The sequence below is a fragment of the Rhinoderma darwinii genome, chromosome 2 (genome assembly GCF_050947455.1).
Source record: "Rhinoderma darwinii isolate aRhiDar2 chromosome 2, aRhiDar2.hap1, whole genome shotgun sequence".
Lineage (NCBI taxonomy): Eukaryota > Metazoa > Chordata > Amphibia > Anura > Rhinodermatidae > Rhinoderma > Rhinoderma darwinii.
Window position 1 is genome coordinate 431,956,820 of NC_134688.1, and position 20,647 is coordinate 431,977,466.

General features: G+C 42.0%; 1 protein-coding gene across 4 annotated transcripts in view; it reads left to right on the top strand.

Moving 5' to 3' along the window:
- Nucleotides 1-20,647, top strand: part of LOC142743546 (ankyrin repeat and SOCS box protein 9-like) — a 40,197-nt gene that overhangs the window by 15,947 nt on the left and 3,603 nt on the right. For all 4 annotated transcript variants that reach the window (XM_075854425.1, XM_075854424.1, XM_075854426.1 and 1 more), the window contains exons 3-7: nt 2,764-2,843; nt 8,517-8,624; nt 11,795-11,945; nt 18,030-18,164; nt 20,106-20,297. In XM_075854425.1, the coding sequence (XP_075710540.1) occupies nt 2,764-2,843; nt 8,517-8,624; nt 11,795-11,945; nt 18,030-18,164; nt 20,106-20,297 (666 nt within the window). The remainder of the gene's footprint in view (nt 1-2,763; nt 2,844-8,516; nt 8,625-11,794; nt 11,946-18,029; nt 18,165-20,105; nt 20,298-20,647) is intronic.

Sequence of the window (20,647 nt, forward strand, 5' to 3'; positions counted from 1 at the left end):
GCACCTCATTGCCAGAAACTATTGGTGGCCTGGGTTGCTCAAAGACGTTAAGGCCTACGTCGCCACTTGTGAAGTTTGTGCTAGGTCCAAGACTCCCAGGTCCCGACCAGCGGGCTTACTATGTTCTTTGCCCGTTCCCCAGAGACCTTGGACCCATATCTCCATGGATTTCATCACCGATTTGCCTCCATCTCAAGGCAAGTCGGTGGTGTGGGTTGTAGCAGACCGCTTCAGTAAGATGTGCCACTTTGTGCCCCTCAAGAAACTACCCAATGCTAAGACGTTAGCTACCTTGTTTGTCAAACACATCATGCGTCTCCATGGGGTCCCTGTCAATATTGTTTCTGACAGAGGGGTACAATTTGTTTCATTGTTTTGGAGAGCCTTCTGTAAAAAGTTGGAGATTGATCTGTCCTTCTCCTCTGCCTTCCATCCTGAAACTAATGGCCAAACTGAGAGGACTAATCAGTCTCTAGAACAATATTTAAGGTGTTTTATCTCTGACTGTCAATATGATTGGGTCTCATTCATTCCCCTCGCCGAATTTTCCCTTAATAACCGGGTCAGTAACTCGTCAGGGGTCTCCCCCTTTTTCTGTTGTTTTGGGTTTAATCCACGGTTCTCCTCCGTTTCACCTGGTAGTTCCAACAATCCCGAGGTAGATGTCGTTCATCGGGAACTGTGCACAGTCTGGGCCCAGGTTCAGAAGAACCTAGAGGAGTCCCAGTGCATACAAAAAACTCAGGCAGATAGAAGACGTTCTGCTAACCCCTTTTTGTGGTCGGGGATCTGGTGTGGCTATCGTCAAAGAATTTGCGCCTTAAAGTCCCGTCCAAGAAGTTTGCTCCCCGGTTTATAGGGCCATACAAGGTCATTGAAGTCCTTAACCCTGTCTCCTTCCGACTGGAGTTGCCCCCGTCTTTTCGAGTACACGACGTGTTTCATGCCTCCCTCCTTAAACGCTGCTCCCCGTCCTTGGCTCCCTCGAGGAAACCTCCGGTCCCTGTTCTCACCCCTGAGGGGGTAGAATTCGAGGTGGCCAAGATTGTGGACAGCAGGATGGTCCAAGGCTCCCACCAGTACCTGGTCCATTGGAGGGGATACGGGCTTAAGGAGAGGACTTGGGTACCTGCCCGGGATGTTCACGCTGGGGTATTGCTCAGGAGGTTCCACCTTCGTTTCCCCAATAATCCAGGTCCACCTAGAAAGGGTCCGGTGGCCCGTCATAAAAGGGGGGGTACTGTAAAGGATCTGCCAGACACAACTTCTGTGTCGACGCCCATAGGTAATCAGTCTGCACCTGCTTCTATATCTGTGAGACTGACTCCATCTTCCACCACCCAGGATGGCAGGCTTAGGAGTGGGAGAGCCTATCACAGCCTGGCCAGACGGAGCTAGCTCCCGCCCTCTGTCTATTTATTCCTGCCTTTCCTGTTGCTCCTTTGCTTGTGATTCTTCTCTGTTTGTTTCCTGGCCCTGCTGCAGCTTCTTGAACTACTTATCCTCTGCTTGTGATTGACCTTGGCTTTTCTGACCACTCTTCTGCTCTGCGTTTTTGTACCTCGCTCATCTCCTTGTTTGACTCGGCTCGTTCACCTCGCTTGTTGCTCACGGTGTTCCCGTGGGCAACTTCCCCATTTCCCTGGCTTCTTTGTGCCCTTGTCTGTTTGTCTGTCGTGCACCTATTGAGTGTAGGGACCGTCGCCCAGTTGTACCCCGTCGCCTAGGGCAGGTCGTTGCAAGTAGGCAGGGACTGAGTTGCGGGTAGATTAGGGCTCACTTGTCTGTTTCCCTACCCCGACATTACACCTAACTGCTGTATTCAGGAACAATTGGAGAGGGAAGCACTTGTTGAAGGGTAGACCAAATAGTGATTTGTGACCGTAATCAGGACGAGAAAGAATCGGAGCACCAATAAGAGTTTTGACCGTTTTCTCAGTGAGGAAAGATCGAATTCAGGAGATATTTTTGTGCAGGAGACATGAGCGTGCAAGTGATTGACATTGGGAATAAAGGACAGAATTGAGTCAAACATAATCCCAAGACATTGGGTACTTTATATCCCTGTTGTTTACATCCAGATGCTAAAACACTGGTGCAGACCTCATAATTCTTGTTGCTACAATTGAATTCATCCTAAACAATCCTCTGTGAGCAAAATACATCGGCAGCACAAATCTCTCTGCTGTCCGACAATTTATCAATCTGTATAATATTTGGTAAATCTATCAGTCCAGAGTCTACAATGTTTAGCTCACAGATTATGGCCTAGACTGAGTATCCACTTCTCAGCTGAGAGCAGGATTTGGTATCTACAGGTTTTCTGGATGTAAACAAGAATGTTCTGATTCACCGATAGCATAGATATCTTGAAAATTACGATACATTGAATCAAAAAGTATATTTGAAAGTTCCAGAACTTTCCATTATACAATTAAAGAGTTTTCCCTTCTCAGATATCAATTTCTGATTGGTGGAGGACTCCACCGATGAGAATGACCTGCCCACAGGGTTAGTTTACTGCTGTGTCCCCATCATGTATTTTACCCTGAACAGTGGAGATCCTGGCCACCAGCTGTGCAGCGGAATGCAGCACGAACCCATTTACTTGAGTGGAGCTGTATATGCCATCACTTTCTGAGACTGGAAACGCCCTTTAAGCTCTATTTACATAAAACGTGAAAAAACCTTATAATATTTATTCATAAGGTAATAAAGATATTTTGTGATGTGTAATACAGCATTTTTTTTCCTTCTGTGCAGACTTTGTGTCAGATTGGTCTCTATTGCATGAAGCATCAATACATGGACGACAAGTAACTTTGAACAAATTAATTAATCAGGTAATAAAAACAATATGTGATCAGTATGGGACCAAACAATGGGGCCCCCACCAATCACGAGAGCAAAGAGTCTCTCCACGTTATACCACCTTTGTCTGCGTGCAGTGTCTGGTATTGCAGCTCAGCTCCATTCTCTTCCATTCGGGTGAGATTCTGCTTTGCCCATGCTGCCCCAGTGTTTATATTCTACGCAATGATGCCATGTGTGGTAAAAGTCAAAGGATCTGTGGTTCTTTATTCTTTAGAGGTATACCATCAATTATTATACATTTTAAGGATACCCAATATATTTCTGCATTTTCCAACATTTTATCAGACTGAAGACTTTTGTGAGCTTGAAACCAGGGTGCACAACCAGCGGCATGGGGGCTGCATTTTCTTTGCGGCCCCCAACTAAACATGCTGTTGTGGTTCTTACTGGGAACTGGATCTTTAAGCCGCAATTGGTTTGTCAATGACTAAACTAAGGTGCAAAGTCTAAGGAATCTCCCCATTCTTCACCCTAGAACAACCTCAAGGAGGTATTGCCTTTCTCAGATGAGTTCCCAGGTCGCGGTACCCAGAGTAGTCATCAATCGGCAGCAAGTGTGCTGTAGGATTCTGGGAGCATTACAGCATCAGGTTTGAAGGGAAGCCAGGGGTTGTAACCGAGAAAACGGTCAGGATGCCACACACCGGAGCAGAAGATGAAAATATAATAATCTAGAATCCAGGAGCCAAAACCGGGAGGTTGAACAACAAGTACCAGATGACAAATCAGAGGGAACAGAATAAAGTCGAAATCCAGAGCAAGCTAGAGGTCAGGGTTAGAGTTAGAGTCAAGGTCAAAATGCAAGTAACATGCTTAAACAGAATGTACCTTATTCACAGGCAGTATCCGGGCTGATATTCTTTTAAAGCAGCTGCAGGTGGCGTCATCAGAGTGTGTCGGTCATTACGGAAACCAGACATGGCAACGGCTGTGTGCTGCGAGCCAGTGGTTGTGAGCAGGAGATTAGTGTTGGATCGGGGTGAGGTCAGTTACACATGATTGTCAAAGTCCTGATAGTTTAGAAAGATATGGCTGTCAAAGGATCCAGGCAAAACTTTTATTGTGTTTTGCGTGGCCCGAGGGGCTGGCACATGACTAAGGTTCTCTTTGGTGCTCTTTGATACACTGTGTTATGCATAGTGCAGGTCCTGAAAGGGCGGTTCATGACACAAGGATTCCGTTTTCACAGAGTTTTGCTTTAAAGGGTTATTCGTATCTGAGACATGTATGGCATATGCACCGGATATAATATAAATGTTTGGTAGGTGGAGGGTTCATCTCTGGAATTCCCATGTAGAATTGGGGAATGTGGTTTCCCAGTCCCCTTCTTCAGGACTCTAGAAAGGGGGTGGAGAGGTGGCCATGCATGCATGCGTCTCTGTCCATTGTAGTTTATGGGTGTTGTGAAATGCTCGGGGGTTTCCGTAACTCTCATAAACTACAATGGAGAGAGTTGCATACATTTATGACATATACTGTCCATATGCCATAAATGTCTCACATGAGAAAACCCCTTTAAGTTTTATGGCCTATGGAAGTGGTGCAATCTGACATTGTGGACCTCGGACCAGAAAAGGTTGTGCATCCCTGCTTTAGACAGACCACAGGTATTATGCATTTGTGATAAATACCAGGAAAAAAAATAATCAAGGAAAATATGAAATAATAGAAATGTTCAGTACATTGCTAAACTTCCAAAAGTGTAGTAAAATCAGAAAGAGGGAAATTGTATTTTGAGGATGAGGCTTCCAGGATTCCAATTTTTGCTTCCTATAAATTTCTATTATACAGGGTGGGCCATTTATATGGATACACCTAAATAAAATGGGAATGGTTGGTGATATTAACTTCCTGTTTGTGGCACATTAGTATATGGGAGGGGGGAAACTTTTCAAGCTAGGTGTTGACCATGGCGGCCATTTTGAAGTCTGCCATTTTGTATCCAACTTTATTTTTTTTCAATGGGAAGAGGGTCATGTGACACATCAAACTTATCGAGAATTTCACAAGAAAAACAATGATGTGCTTGGTTTTAACGTTACTTTATTCTTTCATGAGTTATTTACAAGCTTCTCTTTGTTTACAGCCATTGACATGTCGCAGAGGTTAACACGTGAGGAGCGGATAGAAATTGTGTTGATGTCTGGTGAACGCAGTACCCGGGTCATTGCAGCAGATTTCAATGCAAGACACCCTACGAGACCACCCATCTCCCATGCTACAGTTTGCAAAGTTTCCAAGTTTCGTGAAACTGGTTCAGTGTTAAATTTGCACAAATGTGGACGCATGAAAACTGTCACTAATGAAGAAACATCAGTGGCTGTCGTAGCTTCATTCAGCAAGAGCCCACAGCGTAGCACTCGCCGCATGTCACTGGAGAGTGGCATCAGTCGAACATCCCTTCGGCGGATATTAGCTACTCACAAATGGCACCCTTACAAACTCCAGCTGCTGCAGCATCTCAACGGGGATGACCCAGATCGGCGCACTGAATTTGCAGAATGGGCAAAACAAAAATTGGAACAGGAACCTAAGTTTACACAGAACATTTTGTTCAGTGATGAGGCAAACTTTTATGTGAATGGTGAAGTTAACAAACAAAACCACCGCTATTGGTCTGACACTAACCCACATTGGATAGATCCCTCCAAGACTTTTGGAACACAAAAATTGATGGTATGGTGTGGTATATGGGGTACAAAGATAGTGGGGCCATTCTTCATCAATGGAAACCTCAAGGCCACGGGATATCTGAAATTGCTACATGATGATGTGTTTCCCTCTTTATGCACTGAAGCTGGCACGTTCCCTGAGTTTTTCCAGCAAGATGGTGCACCACCACATTATGGGTGTCAGGTCCGAGCATTCCTAGATGAACAGTTTCCTGGAAAATGGATTGGTCGTCGTGGGCCAGTTGAATGGCCCCCTAGGTCTCCCGATCTGACCCCCTTAGACTTTTATCTTTGGGGTCATCTGAAGGCAATTGTCTATGCTGTGAAGATACGAGATGTGCAGCAACTGAAACTACGGATACTGGAAGCCTGTGCTAGCATTTCTTCTGCGGTGTTGCTATCAGTATGTGAAGAGTGGGAGAAGAGGGTTGCATTGACAATCCAACACAATGGGCAGCACTTTGAACACATTTTATAAGTGCCCCAAAACTTGTAAATAACTCATGAAAGAATAAAGTAACGTTAAAACCAAGCACATCATTGTTTTTCTTGTGAAATTCTCGATAAGTTTGATGTGTCACATGACCCTCTTCCCATTGAAAAAACTAAAGTTGGATACAAAATGGCTGACTTCAAAATGGCCGACCCATGGTCAACACCCAGCTTGAAAAGTTTCCCCCTCCCATATACTAATGTGTCACAAACAGGAAGTTAATATCACCAACCATTCCCATTTTATTTAGGTGTATCCATATAAATGGCCCACCCTGTATATTAAGTGACCGGAAAACTGGGGTTTTTCAAGAATATGAACATTTTCTATAACTCTCCTATATTGTACATAATTCTGCTCCGGTCCATAGCCGCCAGCCTTCATCGGTCTGGTGTTTTGATTCTGGCACAATGATGTTTTATCTATGATGATGAAGCATCACCACGGCGGTCTGTGTTTGGCCGCCATCAACATCATTATAAACAAGACGTTATCGTGCCAGTGGGATTGCAGCAACTGGAGCAGAATTGCAGAACTTTAAAATATTATAACATTTATAATTTTTAAATATAGGGAACTTCAGTGGGTATTTCTTTTCCCGGAGAATATTGTTTAATAGAAAAACTGGTCCCTTTACCTATTAGCTACAAAATGGTAGCATGTTCATTTTATATGGTATCTCTATGTAAGTTAGAATTTTTGGTTTTCTAGTAGTTTAATTTTACTTGCCTTTTACATAAGTTTTATATTATATTTATATTTGAGTATTAGAATGTATGCAACCATTTGTTGTAACCTGGTTTTCTAAATTTCTGTGAATCACATACCAGATGCTGCTCAAAATTACAGTGTGAGTATATGGAGGCACCACATGCCAGCACACATGCCTACGGGTATTGCCATATGCCTCCATGCCCATGGAATTGCTGTGTGCATAAATGACACAATACAGTTTTTGTAACCTCCTAATCACGTGTACAATTTCTTGTTTTCCATTTTTTTAACTACGTTTTACACACATACAACTTTTGTCTAAAAACAGAATTTTATTTTAAAAAAAACTGGAGAACTTGTCCGAGCTGGGGCAGGGCTGGCTTCTGTCCTATACCAGTCTGTAGTATTGGAGACACGTATCATGGGCCAAGCAACATTTGAAAATTATTTAGCAGACATTGCTCAAATTGCTGAGTTTTACTAGGTAACAACTCCATGTGTAACGAAAACAATGATAAATCTCCCTCTATGTGTCTTTGCACGTCCACCTATACGCCTTTTCACTTATGCCACAGCGCCGCCTTTTCACAGTGCTCTGACATAAGTCCGGCACGGGTGTCCTGTGTCGGCTACAGCGGGTGTCGGGCAGTCTAAAGACAGCCGGACACCTGCACTAACGGGCGGGATCAACTTCAACATTGATCTCACCCGTTTAACCCCTTAGATGCGGCGCTCAATAGCGAGCACCACATCCAAGTGGTTTTGAAGGGAGGGTGCTCTCTCTCTCACCACATTGGCACCCTGCAATTGCAATCGCAGGGTGCCAATGGCTTCTATGGCAGCCGGGGGCCTAACAAAGACCCCCAGGTCTGCCTGTACTGGATGCCTACTAAGCCATGCCTGAGGCATGACCTGGCAGGTGCCTGTCAGTTTTACACTGACAGGCAATAATACGCTGCAATACAGTAGTATTGCAGTGTATTATTAATGCGATTAGAAGATCGCATAGTGAAGTCCCCTAGGGGGACTAAAAATAAAGTTAGCAAAATGTTTAATAAAGTTAATAATAAATAAATAAAAATAAATAAATACAAATCCCAAATAAAAATAAATGAAAAACCCACTTTTTCCCTTATAAAATACAAAAAACTAATAATTTTGAAAAAAAAGTGTTTTACTGTGTAAAAGTCGTAAAACATTCAATATCGATATAAATTTGGTATCGCCACAATTGGAATGACCCACTGAATAAAGCTATTATGTTATTTATACCGCACAGTAAATGGCGTAAATCTAAGACGCAAAAAAGAGTGGCGAAATTAGTTGGTTTTTTTTCCATTGCCCCTCCAAAAAAGTTAATAAAAGTAAATAAATTCTATGTACCCCAAAATGGTGCTATTAAAAATACAACTTGTCCCGCAAAAAACAAGACCTTATACAGCTATGTCGACGCAAAAATAAAAAAAAGTTATAGCTCTTGGAATGCGACGATGGAAAAACGTAAAAAATAGCTTGTCATTAAGGTTTAAAATAGGCTGGTCATTAAGCGGTTAAGAATTACTCCGGAGGCCTCCATATTGGCCCAAATAACTTTTTGTTTTATGGTATTTTTATCTGCAACATTTTTAACAAGCACTTTTGGTACCAGTAGATGGTACAGTGCCAGATTACTATTGTATTTTTATGTTCTTATAATTGTGTGCTGTATATACACTGTATTTAAATATAGTAACACTTCACATTGTGTATTTTGTTCTCTAAAGGGACACAGCGTAAATCTGATCACAGCAGATCATGTGACTCCACTTCACGAGGCTTGCCTAGGAGGTCATCCGGGCTGTGCTAAGATTTTGCTGAAACACGGAGCTAAGGTATACAAAAATTGTACAAAAAAATTGGCCTTTTCTAACTTGAAAGGTGTGACTATGACATGTACTATATAATAAGATGTTACTTTTTAAATGCGATTTCCAACCTCAAACTACCAATCACTAACAACTTCCTATCTATATGGCTCTTGTTGCAGGAGTACCATACTATAATTGGAAATGATGTGCTATTCTATCACTGCAGTCAGGAAAAAACATTCTTAAAGATGTAAAGCAGAGGTCTAAGCCCCTGATAAAGTGTGTAAATGGTAGACGCCAGTTAGGTAGTCCCAGTAATAGTCCTAGTTGGGTTGAACTGGGACACTTTGGGCTTCTCAGTAGAATATGTTTTATTAGCAGGTGGCTCATTACTTTGTGAATACCTAAGTATCATAATTGGGTATTGTTGCCCTCAATAAATTATCAGTTGCAAGGCATAGAGAGGAGTGCGATCTTAAAGGAGTTGTCCGGTTCCAACAAATTACTGTTATTTTCCGAATAATTAAAAGTTTTACAATATTCCAATATATTTTCTGTATTAATTCCTAACGGTTTTCAAGATCTCTGCTTGTTGTTATTCAGTAGGAACATTCATTGTTTACTTCTAGTGGATAAACTTCTGTCCATGGTCATGTGATGGACACACAGGTGCTGGGAGACACAGCTCTGACACACATTATTTTAACTGTAACAAGCCATGCACCTGTGTGCACCATGTGGCAAGTCGGGGGATGGCCCTAAGGATGCAGTGGTTAGCTCCATTATGTTTTTTCCACTCCCAGCATCAGAAAGCGTCATATTAAGAATCTATTTTATTGCTCTAAGTAAGAGAAACAAACATAGCCGTCTTGCAGATATGATACTTAAATACATACAGTAAATATTGTTAAACAGCTAGCTTTTGAGACTACTTAGGGTCTGTTCACAAAGAGTTTTTTGACGCGGAAACCGCGTCAGAAAACACGGCAAAAAATGGCCGAAAATGCCTCCCATTGATTTCAATGGTAGGCGGAGGCGTTTTTTTCCCTCGAGCGGAAAAACCGTCTCGTGTGAAAAAGAAGCGACATGCCCTATCTTTGTGCTTTTTTGTCTCTGACCTCCCATTGACATCAATGGGAGGCAGAAAAAGCGCATTTCGCTGCGTTTTTGCCCATCGGCGCTCAATGGCCGTTGCGAAAACTGAATTTTAAGGCAGAATTTTCTACCTGCAAAAAACTCTGTGTGAACACACTCTTAGGTGTCTTCATCAGGCATGGTACTATGCCTGATGAAGAGACCTACGTAGTCTCGATAGTTTGCTGTTTAACATAATTTATTTTTGTTAGCCATTAAAAGGTATCATATCTGCAAGGCTGCTATGTTGTTTATCTTACTGAGAGCAAAAATAAAAAAATAAAACTTTTCTTGACTGGCTAACATAGTACAAAATCTTTATTTTTTATTTTAAGTTAGGAATCTGGTTATTACAAATTGCTATACCCGGGGAATATATACACTTTTTTTTATTTATTTAAATACTACAGAGAAGTAGGTAAATTGTCAAGAGTTTTGGGCACAATTTTATTTCTAACATTTATAAGTCTTATTATTGTTGGTCATCTATCTATTGCATCTCAAGGTTCACACTTTCTCGATCTTAAAATGGTTTTTTTTCTGATAATACACCTCTATAACATGTCATATCCGTGCAGGACAAGTCGTGGTACATGTGCAGCCATATCTCGATTGAAAACAATAGAAGTTATAGAAATCTCAGAATAAAATATCTATAAAAAAAAACTAACACCACATCACCAGTTCTGAAAATAAGCTTTTATTGAATTAAAGGGGTTGTCCGGGAATAAATTTTATTTCAATTTTACCTTAATTAGTCATATTTAATAACATTTCTAATATAGTGTCTGCTTACCTGTGCCAGCGTTACCGTGTACCGATCTGCCGTCACGTGACCGCACCCAGGGTAAATTTTTTATTTTCTGTGAGGTACCGTGTCTTTGCTCAGCCTGCACTTCCGGCTGAGAAAGGCACGGCGCGTCATCAACTACATTTACAGGCAGTGGGCCGGGCGGATGTTTCATGAGCTCTTCAGAGCTCCGCCTCCTCTGGTCCCGCCGCCTGTAGATGTAGTTGATGATGCGCCGTGTCTTTACACAGCAGGAAGTGCTGGCTGAGCAAAGACACGGAGCGTCATCAATCATAGTACAGGCCCCCCCCTCCTCCTTCTTCTTCACTCTTGGAGCTCCCGCACTGAAGTGCATGTGAGAAGGAGGAGGAGGAGCGGAATCTCTAATCCATTGCCGAAGCTGTGGCCGGGGATTACGCTCCAGGAGAAGTCCATGACTTTTCCTGGAGTGGTCCCCTACTCCTGAAACTGAATCCGCGGACACAGTGGCCGGAGATTCCTCTCCAGGAGAAGTCCCTGACTTAACTGTCCAAATATGGACAGTGAAGTCAGGGACTGTTCCTAAAGCGGAATCCCCAGCCCCAGCAGCCAATGATGTGGCCGGGGATTCCGCTCCAGGAGAAGTCCCTGCCTTCACACAAAGGATAATGATGATTATCACTGTGTAAGACAGTGTGCAGGAAAGGGAGCTGCCTGGAATTAGAGCAGGGAATGATCCTGTGACCATAGAGGGCGTGGCAGTATGCAAATAGCTGAGATGCTTTGGAGGAAGGGGGGATGCAACTGTCTCCTCAGATGCAGCAGGGGATCATGGGTATGGTGGGTTACAAGACAGGAAACAGACAGCAAGGGATGTAAACAGACAGCAAGGGATGTAAACAAACAGAAAGAGCAGCAGTGACAATGGAGATCAAACAGAAACTGGTTAGACGTTTAATAGGGGGTATCAGGGAAGGCAAACCAAGGCTGGGGGACACTTGTTAGAATTTTTTTTTTCCTGGACAACCCCTTTAAGTAATGTGTTGTAGATGCAACTACCCTTCATTTGTTAAAATGAGACATGCTGCCTCTGTATACAATATGCAACAGGTTTTTTTTGTTGTTCCATTAAAAATAGTTATTTTTTTTTTATTAGTACTTTTTCTTTAAGAGAATTTTGATGCAATTTTGATCATCTACGAATCCACTATTTCGAATTCTAAGAAATGTTTAATGTGGTTAATTAAACTGTTTCTTATTTTATTGTAGTCTGTGCTTATTTCTCTCGCAGGTCAATATTCCCAACATTGACTGGAGAACGCCAATTTATAACGCCTGTGTCAGCGGCAGTGTGTCTTGTGTGAATTTGCTTTTACAACATGGAGCCAGCCCACATGCAGCATCTGATGTGGCCTCACCAATTCATGAGGCATGTAAGAGAGGTAAATAGTCACATAGGTGTCCACAAGTATTTATTCTATATATCTATATTGTAAAAGGCAAAATAAATATTGTGTATGCCTTCAACATTATGCCCACTTCATGTGGTATATATAATATGAATACAGAGGCGTCTCACGCACACAGTGGTCAGCATAGGGTGGATTATTCTGCTATGCACTTGTGTACATGTCCATTGTTCTTCCCTTGATAACATTAACACCCCATAAACCCCAAGAATAACTCAGATGATTTAACCTGTGGTGAATATTATAAGACAATTTCCATTTTGGTGGAATATGCAGTCAGATCCTTCTCCTGACATGTGTGGTCTTTTATCATTGGCGCTCCAAGAAAAAAAACCTTTTGCACATTCAGTAGAGCATAAAAGACAAAATGCTTGTCTTTTTTTACATATTTTTTTGGTTTTGTTTTCTGTTGAACCATGGGCTGATAGTGGTCCGCAAGCAGTATAACTCTATAATACTAAATGATATGTCCTCCAGGGCATTCCCACAATGCTACGTGCGCAAAGTGTAATGAGAACATCCATGATGGTCAATTTCATTGTCTCCTCACTAATTACTATATACACGGCTCCTAGAGTACTGTATGTAGTTTTATATTAATCTTAGTCTAGGGACCCATCTGTACGAGGTCGCTTTGTTGTGACAGGTGGCAAACACAATTTGATCAAAATGTGCGCTAAAAACATCACATTTATTAGTATAGTAAATATAGCAGTAATGCAATTTAAAAAAATAAAAATATTAAATCTATTAATACATCTTGTGCCTGCAGGGTGCATCTGTATCTTTGTGCTTCTTTGCATTGCAGTCAAAGCAGATTACCATCTGCCCATTTATTTTACTTTGTTAGGAGGTACTGAGTAATGGTCCTCCCACACAACCCGACGTGGGCAGTTTAAACTAGCGCTGATCAACGAGACAGCTCGCTGATAGGCGCTCGTTTGCTCCTTTCACAGGGAGCTATGTTTGGGGATGGGTGATCATTTCTACCAGTGGCTTAACTACAGCTGTAGCAGCCATAGCGCCTGCTACAGGGCCCGCGGCATGGCTTGTGGCACCGCTAGCAGCCGCTATGACTGCTACAGCAGTAGGGATGCTACATTCAATATTATCTGTGTCCCTAGGATACAGATACTGTTGAACACTATGGCAGAGCAGGGAGGTATCTCCCTGCTCTGCCATTTACTAGGCAACAGGCCACGTTCAGCCTGCAGCCTATCATGCGCAGGGACAAGATCCTTGTGCAGGCCGGCGTGGTGACATCACTGGATGATGCCGGGCTACGCAAGGATCCCGTCGGTGTTGATTCGCTCCATTCGTTACGGGAATGGGGCCTGAGGGAGTATACATTTTTTTCGGTTTATTTGTTTTGGGGGCGCTATATGGCGCTACCTGCAGGAGGGGTGGGAAGGCTGTATGGTGCTATCGACAGAAGGGGGAGGGGAGGGGGGATTGTATGGCGCTATCTACAGGAGGCGGGCTGTATGGCGCTATCTACAGTGGGGCTGTATGGCACTATATACAGGGGGCTGTATGGCGCTATCTATAGGGGGGGCTGTATGGCAGTATCTACAGGGGGAGATGGGGGTGCTATTTACAAGTGGGGTGTGGCACTGTCTACAGGGGGGCTGTATGGCGCTATCTACAAGGGGGGCTGTATGGCGCTATCTACAGGGGGCCTCTATGGCGCTATTTACAGGGGTTTTGTATGGCGCAATCTACAGGGGGACTGTATGGCGCTATCTGCAGGGGAGGTTGGGGTGGCTATCTACAAGTGGGGTGTATCACTGTCTACAGGGGGCTGTATGGCACCATCTACAGGGGTATGTATGGCGCTATCCACAGGGGGGGCTGCATGGCACTATATGCAGGCGGAGGTGGGGGGGCACTATCTACATGTGGGGTGTAGCACTGTCTACAGGGGGGCTGTATGGTGCTATTTATAGGGGGGCTGTATGGCGCTATCTAAAGGGGCTGTATGGCGCTATCTACAAGGGGAAGTTAGGGGTGCTATCTACAGGGGGCTGTATAGCACTATCTACAGGGGGGCTGTATGGCATTATCTACAGGGGGGCTATCTACAAGTGGGTTGTGGCACTGTTTATGGGGAGGCTGTATAGAACTGTCTACAGGGGGGCTGTATAGCACTGTCTACAGGGGGGCTGTATAGCACTGTCTACAGGGGGGCTGTATGGCACAAACTACAGGGAGGCACTATCTAAAAAGGGGGGCTGTGTGTGGCACCTGGGGAAGGGGTGGGGCCAGTCAAAAGTTTGCTATGGGGCCCAGTCTTTCCTAGTTACGCCCTTGGTTACTACAACTTCTCGTCCCCATACATTTCTATCATATCAGCAGCATGTCTACCTATTTAAATTGCCGAAAACGCTAATATTTTCTGCTGCACAAACAATGCGATCAGCTGATAAACGAGCGTTTGCTCGTTCATCGCCTGATTGTTGCCCTGTTCACACAGGGCAATTATGGGGAACGAGCGTTCACCCGATAATTGGCCCATGTAAAAGAGCCTTAACTTTGTCCTTTGCATCATGTTAAACTTTGCAAACACAAAGTGATTATTTGTTAGAGAAATCTAAAATGTTATTATTTTCAGAGAAAATGACCATTTGGATGGGTCTGCATGGCAACGTGGTGTGCAAATGACAAACAGCTGTACATAGTCCTATAATCTTTAGGGACAACTATGGGTTTTAACGATTTGTCTCTGGAAACCTGTTCTTAGCATGTACAAACTACAGAAAAATACCCTTCTTTTTTTTTTTTTTTTTTTTTATAAAATACATTTCTTACTAAACGGTGAACTTTTCCATCACTTTTTAGGTAAATATGTACGGTATGTATGTATGTATACGAGCACTAAAGGGAAAATCTATTTTATAATCAAATTCAGAAACCATTTCATGACTGGGGATATAGTTTTGCCAGTTCTCAGGGATATATTACATATTATTACCGGTTCCGCAGCAAAGTGTCCTTGGAAATGATTATGGAATGTTGGCAACGATGCGAATATGAAGATAAGATCATTTGTGTACAGTGTTCAGAAAACCTTAGAGACAAAAGTGCAGAAATTTACTGAGTAAGTAAAAGACTACTGTCTGGATCTAGATATCTGCAAACATACTGTATACATGATCTGATTATAGATATACCCAAGATAGGTTGTAAATATTAGAGCACTGGAGGATCCACCGGGGGGACCCACACTAAGCTGTTTCCATATATACTCAATCACATTTCCATGGTGTGCTCGTGAGGAGGAATGGCAACTCTGACCTCCATATTACATATCAGTCCCAACAATCTAACATTTAGCATTTCTAATTTTTGTAGATCGGTAAAAATCTTTTTAGTGCGAAAACCACTTTATTTTATGTATAGCAGAACAGTTGGAAAAACCTAATGTGGTTATATAAGAATTTCTAGACGGTTTTCAAGATCTCTGCTTGTTGTTATTTAGTAGGAACATTGTTTACGTTCAGTGGATACAATTCTGTCTATGGTCATGTGATGGTCACACAGGTGCACGGCTCGTTAGAAGACACAGCTCTGATACACATACTGTAACTGTAACGATCACAGCACCTGTGTGTCCAGCACATGACCATGGAGAGGATTGTATCCACTGGAAGTAAACAATGAATGTAATTAATATAGATAGTATATTGGAGAACGGTATCGATTTTAATTCCACAAAAAATAACATTAATTTTCTGAAACTGGAAAACTCCTTTAACTTAAATAAGGGAAAGTTATAATACCAGACATGGACTAGAGTGGTGTTGCGTAAGCAAAAATAAATCGAACCCTTTTTCTAATCTCATACAACCCTTTTATTGTGTTCCTTAATAAAGCAGAGATTGATATGTAGAGTGGACCTGTGAAGGTTATCAACAGATTTTATTTACATTACTGGATTAGTTTTGTTCCTTTTAACCCTCTAATCTAAAGTTATCAGTACATTACCTTTACATTGGTCCCCTATGCAGAATTAGTTTTAGACAGAGGCAAATTGATATTAGGGCCGGTACAACATTCTTCATAGTGCAGGACATGCAAAAAAAAATAGTGATCAGGAACAGGGCCATGGCCTTTAATGTCCGGTGCCTAAATCACATATAATCTGTCCCTGCCATTCAATATCTAATAGAACAACATCAACAAAAATTGCATCTTCAATAAAATCGGAACTAGTTTCCATTTTAATACAATTTGAACGATTCTTCTCTTGCGCTGGATCACACCCACTTTCTTGCTGTGTCTCTACCAACGTGTGCCGACACGAGGATCCTGGCGCAACAGGCATTGGACATTTTTTGCCTTAAGGTGAGCTGGAGGTTCCCTCCTACATTTTCTCTAACAAAAATTAATGTCTTCATATATCGAATATATACAGGAATGGAAAGGTCCTCGTCCTATACAACTTACATTGAACTGTATGTAAATGTGGCTTCAGTGTAAGACTTCCATGGCTCGGAAGAAAGATCTTTAACAACAGTAATGCCAACCCGTACACTACTAAAAAAAACAAAGTCATTTTAAAGAAATTACCAATTTATAGAATATTATAATTTTCTGCTGCTGTTTTGGGATGAGCTGAGTGATAAGTATTATGACCACCTTTATAACTAAAAGTTCTACAAAAAGTTGAGATAATAAAAATCACATAGATACTAAATTTTCAATTTTTTTTTTTGTTGGGTTCACATTATTATCTTCATGTCTGAGGCCAGCAGAGTGATAAGAAGGTGTAAGTATTCCCAGCTGTGTAGCTGGGATTTAGCCTTGAGCATATTCTTTGCTGTTGTGACCTTGATGATGCTGAGCCTCCTCTTTTCTAAGAACTCCTAACCTTGACATTGTGTAAATTTCTCAGGTTGTTACATTGCGTGAAGAACCTGCAGCGCTTGTAAAGTTACTACTGTTTCCTCTAAACTGTTATATTTCTGTACCGCCATGACCAGAGACATAAAACTAGAAAAACCAAAGGAAGATAATTGCTGACAGAGCTGCTATCAGTTGCCAAGGGATTTAGATAGTATTAAAGCAATGTCTCTGAAGTCTTTGTATTCAGACGGTATTAGTTTACTACAACTCTTTCACATGTTTCTTATTTAATGTGCCAAGATAATAAAGTAAAACCAATAACATTATCTGTACTTGGAGCAACGAACACGGGCCAGGACCCTGGGTGAGGAGCCGTATGGGGGAGAAGGTTTTGATGGCTAAGGGGTGTCAGTATTGCCAGTGGGCTTTCATTAGAAGGAGAATAGAACAGGTGTTAGGCGAAAAAATGAGAGCAAGGGGATTGGTTGCAGTTATGTAAAGGTGCGGGTTTCGGTGTATAAATAAGCAGCCAGGTAGAGGGGTCAGCAGATTGAATTTTGCAACATGTTATTAAATGGTACATCTCATTGTCATTGTATTCTATCTTCCTTGTGTCTTCTTGCTGTGCGAGGCAGCACCAAACATCTGAAATTGACTTTCTTAAGCTCGCCATGCACATAAGACTTTGATCGTACAGAATGTGGTCGATCAACCATCCGAGGGATTGTTTTATGAACAATCCCACCAGCAACATAATAGAGTCTGTTTTTTAAGTGCCTGTATACACTTGTAGTTTCAGCCGACTAAGGACGTAATTTTCCAACCTGGTCGATCACAAAAGTCAGCCGCCGGCTTTTTACATTAACTTTGCAAACGATGGTTGGCCAAAATGGTCATAATCGGCTGTTTCGGCCGACTTTAATCTCATGTGTATGGCCAGCTTTGAACAGCCAAGGGTTCACTTCCGCTTTTCACATTGCAGTGAGCATGAGTAACTTTGACCATTTAAACACTCTTTGGATAGACCTCAGCCAAATAATTTCTGCTGAATGCCTTTTAAGGGTCCGTCGAGATTCCATGAGGCTCCCGCCGCTTTGATAGCAAGAATAGCACTTTCTTGCCGTCAAATATAATAGAACAGAGCCTAAGATCCTAGCAGTGCGTAATAATTAAATGTGCAAGTTTCTAGAATCACCATCATTTTCATTTTAGGCCATACAGAATGTGTGGAGTCTCTTTCAAATGCTGGAGTCAGTATAGAACAATACATAAATCACTTGGGTTCTCCGCTATATGTTGCTTGTGAAAATGGGAAGGTGGAGACAGCTAAAAGACTACTCGAGCTGGGTAAGAAATCTATTCTCTTCTACTCATGAAAATCACTATATCTCTTAATGTTAAGTATTAGCCTGGGTTCCCACGTAGTGTAAACGCTGCGGAATTTCCGCGACGGAATTGTGTGCTGAGATTCCGCAGCGTTTACAGTAGCGGCAAAGTGGCTGAGATTTAGAAAATCACATGCCCACACTGCGGAAAAAAAACTTAAACAGTTAAGAACTTGACCTGCGGTGCGAAATTTCATTCCGCAGCATGTCAATTTATTCTGCATTTTTGTTGATTTTCCGTTGCAGACTTTCCCCCATTGAATTCAATGGGAATGCAAAACCTGCAACAGAAAGCCAAGCGTTGCGACTTTTGTAACGTAATCCCAGCAAAAATCGCAACGTCGGAAGAAAAAAAAAAAAATCATACTTACCCAGAAGCCCTCCTTCTTCCTGCAGTCCGGCCAACTGGGATGATGTTACATCCTATGTGACCGCTGCAGCCAATCACAGGCTGCAGCGTCACATGGCCTGAAATGTCATCCAGAGAGGTATGTGCGCTTAATTACGCAGCGGAATTTCCATCCAAAAAATCGCAGCACAATGTGTCCTGCGGGTTCCAGGTCGGATACGCTACGTGGTTTTTACGCAGCGTATCTGTCCCGTAGGAACCGGGCCTAAGGCTATGCAGTGCCACTTGAATTGTGCTCAGATCAGTGCTTGTAAGGTGCTAAATTAGGTGATTGCCAGTAGAATAAATTGTAAATCAAAATACCTATCACTAGCTTTTGTAAAATTATTCCTGATTTGTAGATGCAAGATAATAATACGGGTCTGACTTATATTTAGTGACTGGAGTATAAATTAATCTACGGTAATGTTTAGATTGTTGCGGATTATGAATGGCTTTTATGTATAGGAGTAACGTCCACAGCCACGGACTGTTGTTCTTACCTGCCCCCGGACGGCCGCGGCCATGGACAAGTGCCCTTTTTATAGTCCAGGGTGATCATGGGCTAATTACAGATCTTACTCATGTGTGTGCACTGGCCCTTTAAGGCCGGACGCGAGCGTACGCACATCCTACAGGAAACAGTGCAGCGATGCGAAAGTGAGTGCCGGCGTCTCTCAGGAGGGAGATGCCGTCTGGCACTAACACATCCATGGCCGCAGCCATCGGGGGCAGGTAAGAACGACGGTCCGCGGCTGTGGACGTTACAATAGGTATTCGAAATAGTGATGAATTTGTGCTGTAATAAAAAAATATGGGATGTAGCACCACATGCAACGCATGGCCCACTGTGCTATAGAAATTAAGAATATAAAAATAGAGGTCCAGGTTATGATGTAAGATATAGTTTATAGTCTAGAATAATACTCCACATGTGAGGATGTAATGTAAGAAAATACAGGTATAGAGTCTATTAGTACATCTGTTGTGTTTTGTTGTCTGATTTTTCTCTACAGGCCTGTACCGTCGAATGTAGCTTTTTCTGAAGATCATTAGCAAGTGACATAGACTGTTACTTGCTAAGTACTAAATTACATCAGCTGGAAATGGCTAGAAATATGATGCAGTTCCTTTTTGTAATTCATAAAAATCTGTCAACTGGACCGACCCTACATCTGTATCTAGATCAGTGCGCAATTGAGAACGCTTAAGGGGGGAAGCAAACGCTTGCACACAGGTTAGAAAACGCAGGGGAAGGGGAGAGAAAGCATCACAGGGAACTCTTATTATTTAAATTCTGAACTTTCACAAGCGGGCATGTAAAAAATAGCAGGTCTTGAAAAAAAAAAAAATCAGAAATCAGAAACAGCATAGTGCGACTTGAATTTCTCAAGTTATACTTATACATAAATACATATTAAAAAAATAAATTCAGGACAGAGGAATATATAAGCTCAGAATTATTGACTTATTAATCATTTTTAATTTAAATATTTCTGTGACTTTTGTCCCTAGGGGCGAGTGCAAATGTTGGTAAAGAGTTGGACTCCCCGTTACACATTGCTACAAGAAATGACAATGTGGAATTGGCAAACCTCCTCATTGACTATGGTGGAAACATGCAATCTAAGAATGCAGATGGGAAACGGCCTTCACAGATCATCCCACTACACAGCACTTTGCACCAGCTCTTTTTAAAAAGAGAAGGTAGAAATGAATCATTCACAAGCAGTATGTAGCTTTGTATCAGATAATATGATGTCATATAGTCTATAATGGAAAAATGCTTCAACAATTAATTTTATATTTGCTTTATTTAATTACACTCTGAATAAAGAAAAACTAAAAAGAACATTTTGCTTTTATGATAAACTGTTTGTAATATAGAAAAATATACTATGTGGGTGCAAACATTTAAAGGCTATTAAAACAGTAAAATATCTATTTTGATAGTACAAATCACTAAAGGTGGAGTTCCTTCTTAGCCCACACTGCCATTGCGAGTCTCTCTAGAAATATCCATCCTTCTCCACAGTCAGATGCTTCTCAAGAAAAAA